Source organism: Scardinius erythrophthalmus (assembly GCF_964197995.2).
Source record: "Scardinius erythrophthalmus genome assembly, chromosome: 3".
NCBI lineage: Eukaryota > Metazoa > Chordata > Actinopteri > Cypriniformes > Leuciscidae > Scardinius > Scardinius erythrophthalmus.
The window spans coordinates 33,746,545-33,751,575 of NC_138223.1; the positions used below are offsets into that span (position 1 = coordinate 33,746,545).

The 5,031-nt window shown below is 34.2% G+C and overlaps 1 protein-coding gene across 1 annotated transcript; it reads right to left on the reverse strand.

Annotated features, from left to right (window-relative positions):
• Positions 1 to 225: 225 nt before the first annotated feature.
• Positions 226 to 4,831, reverse strand: LOC308688549 (uncharacterized protein). The gene is made up of 4 exons (XM_081361683.1): positions 4,763 to 4,831; positions 4,309 to 4,394; positions 1,250 to 1,272; positions 226 to 946 (listed from the first exon to the last, which is right to left on the reverse strand). Exons 1-4 carry the CDS (start codon positions 4,821 to 4,823, stop codon positions 733 to 735), a joined length of 384 nt encoding a protein of 127 aa, XP_081217809.1. The 5' UTR covers positions 4,824 to 4,831; the 3' UTR covers positions 226 to 732.
• Positions 4,832 to 5,031: the final 200 nt, after the last annotated feature.

Here is a 5,031-nt window from a genome sequence, read left to right on the forward strand (position 1 = left end):
CTACTACGCTTGTGCCTGCATTAGACTTAACCATACCTTTATCATCACGTGAATGGGAATCAACCACAGCAAACATTGACCCTGCCTTTATAACTGCACAAATGTAGCCATAAATGTTCAACAAACATGCATCAGACTGAAACAGGGCCCTCTGAAGTGCATCCTCTATAGACATGCACACACCTCTCAATGCACCATCATACACATCATTACCAAAAACACCACTCAGAGAATCTGACATCTTTATTGAGAATGTTGTGTTGAAGAGTGTGTGCACAGTTGGCAATTCTGGAACAGCAACATAACCACGCCATGCTGAATCATTGATCTTCCCCTGTAAGTCCATGGATGTGTACAGGTCATCTCCATGCAACAGAACAGCATCCAGGTCATCTCTTGTCCACGTCAGCACATCCTTCAGCACACTCATCATGACTGCTGTGATGCTGTTTGCTGCACACTGTCTGCCACGGTTGAAACCAAATCTGGAATCAGCTTGATGGAAGGAACCCTGTAAGACTCTCTGTGGAAAATAATCAGAGTTATCGACATCAAGAGATGAACACATCGGAAGGTTATTGGAATCCATTGAAACATTATTGCAAGCCATTGAGGGGTTATTGTAAACCATTGAGGGATTATTGTAAACCATTGAAAAATTATTGGAACCCATTGAAAGGTTATTGGAAGTCATTGGAAGGTTATTGGAAGTCATTGGAAGGTTATTGGAAGTCATTGGAAGGTTTTTGGAAGGTATTTGGAAGTTTTTGGCAATTGCCGGAAAGTTTTGGAAATCCAGGCTCTCGACAGTAGAACCAGAGAACGATGCCTTTTTTTCAAGAGGAGGCATAACCTCAGCCAACTCCATGGAGGAAGTGAGCAGAACGCGCTCAGCATTCCTCCTCTTTGCCGCCCGGGACCGACGGAAACCCTTTCCACGTGGCATCTGCAATTATATGAAAACACACAGACATATACAGACATATATATATATATATATATATTTATTTGTGCCCTTAATTTGTACATCCTTTTTGACAAAAACGTTCTCCTGAACACATTACAAATGTGTTTACATTCACAAAAATACACGGGTACAAAAATAATTTTTCATTATAACTAAATTACCAATGACCAATTGATTCAATTAACTTGTAAACTGTAAAATAAAGCATGTATTTAACTTCTACACAATGCCTTGTATTACCTATATTTTCACATAGATAAAAAATAGTTTACCAGGCCTTACCTTAGATTACTTCTGAAAGTCTTCTGAAACACAAGGAAAAATCTCAAATTCAGTTCACACAACATTAATAGACAATTAGTCACCAATTATGATAATCAATTATAATAATCAATTTCAATGAGTATCAGTATTTGTTTCATTAAAAAGACAAACTCATAAAATTCATTAAAAATATATATATAATTAGTCTTTTCAATCTATTAAAAATGTACTACATTACACATTCACCAAATAATCACTATTAAAAATATTTGAGCTTTTAATGATTTTATATTGTAATCATTTCACAGTTATTCTCCACATTAGAAGCAAATTAATCTCAGTGGCATCATTTCAAAGACAGGGCTTAACCTAAACCAGGATTAGGCCTTAGTTCAATTATGATATTTAAGTAGGTTTTATAAACATGCCCTAGAAAAAACATTACTAGTGTGCATATTGAGACAAAACAATGATATTAAATAATATATATTTTGATAATATAATATATATTTTAAGATATGTCTAAAATCACTCAAACATGCATTTTACCCTTGGACTAGCTTAAGCCTTGAATGTGAAACCAATGGAGTAAATTTTAAATATTTAATTGAGGATAGGAGCAGAATGCAACTCAATGCATATATTTATAATATTTAAGAGTGCTGGCCTACATAATTAGAATACGTAAAGTAGCACAGAGGCAACACTATACACTTTTATTTGCACAGACGTGTTTCTACGCATGCCATCACGCAGATCGTCAAACTTCATTAAATATTATTTCTCGTAAGGTTCGAGTGGTGTCGTGTGTGTGTGTGTGTGTGACAGAGAGGAATTAGAAACAAGCAGAATGTGGTTGTTTGTAAAGCACACGCATCATCATGTATCTGTTTTAAAACTAAGCTAAGACATAAATCTGAAATTATCTTAATCAATATAGAATCGCTGGAGAGAATCTATAACACAATATCACATAAATTAAACAAACTGTTATGCGTAGCGTGCCAAGTTGATGCTTCATCTGCAATACAAACTGGTTTACTCTCGCACATCACGGGACCAGACTGTAATCGCAGCTTTGCACTTAAAAAAAAATGCATTTCATCATATCACAAATGCAATTAATTGTTCATCGCTAAGCTAACACATATGTATCTGTTACACTATATAGTGTCTGTATAGAATTAATAGTAGAATGAAGTAGAGAAATAATAACAAATAATATTTTGTAAACCAGCTGTTTCGTTGCAGTAATGAAACAAAACACATCAATACAAATGTCAGGATCCCAATGAACACTTAAATTAAAACATAACAAACCAGTATATAATACATACATGCACGTAAGCGTGGCCAATGTGGCAAAAATATCATATAACGATTATTTAAATAAAATAAAAAATCACAATTAACAAATTTATCACAGTTCTTTTTATGTTGGTTTTACCATTTTGCAAGTAACTAATCTCCCTATTTTTTAAACAAAACATTACAAGGTAACAAAAAGTAACAAAAAAAAATAATTGCAAGCATTTAGGCCAAAGTGGCAAACATAAAAATCGTTGTCAATATTTTCTTTGTTATTAAAAATTACAAACAAAGATACACATTGCATATACACACCAAAATATTCAAATAAACAATGCTTTATATATTATTATTACTTTTCACCTACAGTAGGTGTTAAACAGTAACATTAAAATACAAAAATAAAACACTAAATTGACTTTACTGTATTTATAGATTGATTCGTATTAAAGCTACTAGTAAAGTTCTCAGTCAACAGCAAATAGTTATTTTCTCCTAGTCCCCATTGACTTCCTTAGTATAGTTTTCCCTACTATGCAATTCAATGGAGGTCAGCAACTTTATGGATAGATACATTATTCAAAATATCTTATTTTGTGTTCAGCACAAGAAAGAAATTAATACAGGTTTGGAGCAAATTTAGAATGAGTAAAAAATGACACAATTATCATTTTTGAGTGAACTTTTCTTTTAATGATAAGCCGAAACATGTTTATTATAAGGCTACTCTGTCACTTTAAGACCTGCACGCGACGCGTCTAATACACGCATGACTCGCACCCAGTTTTCTCTCAAATGTTTTCTTGCTTTCACTTTAGTCATAAACCAAATGTGTTTACGTAAATCTTTTATTGACAAGTATTGGCTTAATAAGACACAAAGACAACTTAGTCCATTAACCAAGGCGCTGTTTAACAGGCTTTAAGTGTCTAACATACACTTCGGGTTTAATGCGCTCAGAAACACGCATGAACAGCGCATCAGCACACGAATGAAATATTTAACCATGCAAATGCAAATAATGCCCTTTAGTGAATTGCAGTGTCCCGTGAGTGTAACTCTACCTCTGCATTAACATGTGATGTCAATGCACGTCGCGTTGTACAGTGGCGGAAACGCCAGAAAACTGATAAAATGTGTGCTACTATTGCATGATAATATATTTCTTCAAAAGTAGATCGTGAACGTATTTTAATCATCTACGAACAAAACTCGTACAATCTGAATTCATTCCGATGAATGAATCTGAATATTGTTTACATGGACACTAAACGTGATCAAAAAGCATTCGCACTACAAATGACAACCGGAATATTTACCTCACAGAACAATACGCACTTTAGTCTGTCGCATTTCGTGTTGTTTTCTTATGAATCATGATAGGCTCTCTCAAAATGGTACAAATACGCACATTCCTACACGTACTGAACTAAAGTTAATGCTCTCTTCAACGACCACAGGATTCGAGAATAACATATTTTCAAACGAATCATACCTTCAAAACACCTCATCTATACAACACACTACATATAGGATTATTTTAAAATACTTTTGCATGCTATTTTGTTAAGATTAACGTTAGCTTTACAACACCACAATGAGCAAACCTCATTAAATTAAAACACCAACTAACGCCTATTTCTCACAAATAAACATACACGTCAACTAATATACACATACTTCAAATTATGTTAGATATATTATGAATAAGCAATAATAAATACTGATTAATAAGATTATATAGACAACACATGAGAGCACGTTCTTACCGTTAGAGAAATGGGAACACAATAACTTCCTACCAACCGGAAATGTTCTCTCTGCCAACAGTCGCAGCTCCCCCAGTGGCTGGGATCTGGGAATGAATAAACATTTACCCTCCTTGCATACATAGCATAACTTTTACTTTATTACATTAACATAACTGACCATTTATTCACCAGGGGTCTCATTTATAAAGCGTGCGTACGCACAAAACGGGGCTGGAAACGTACGTACGCCAGTTCCCACGCAAAGGTTGTGATCTATAAAAAACAAACTTGACGGGAGAATATGCGCACCTTTAAGCAAACATTGAGCCGTGCGTACGCACATTCTGGAGACAAAGGGAATTGGCGACACCGATGGTGAGCTGGAGTTAATTGTCTTTTTGGTCACTTTTAGACAGAAAATCAAAAGAAAATTTAACATACAGAAAAATAATACAAATATAATTTCACTCACCAAGCTTGTCACTTGAAGCAAATATCCATCCCTTCTTAAATGTCCGCGCCAGCGAGCGCATTGGGCCGTTTGAAACTGACGCAAATAACAGTTTAAATAAATAAAATAATGATTTAAACTATGTTTTACTTCTAATATATACATTTAGATTAAATATGCCATTCATATTAATGCAGTTGCACTTAAACATGAAATCATTACTCAGAAGTTACAACATTTTTATATTCAAATTCAGTCAATAGAAATATTTGTTGTGGATGCAATGTTTT

What these genes read in the sequence shown, in the direction of transcription:
- LOC308688549 (XM_081361683.1), bottom strand. Translation starts at nt 4,823, where the DNA reads ATGCGCTCGCTGGCGCGGACATTTAAGAAGGGATGGATATTTGCTTCA. An exon ending in TGCTTCAAGTGACAAGCTTG is followed by an intron (nt 4,395 to 4,762) that starts GTGAGTGAAATT and finishes ATTCATTCCCAG; the next exon opens with ATCCCAGCCACTGGGGGAGC. An exon ending in GTGTTCCCATTTCTCTAACG is followed by an intron (nt 1,273 to 4,308) that starts GTAAGAACGTGC and finishes CTTGTGTTTCAG; the next exon opens with AAGACTTTCAGAAGTAATCT.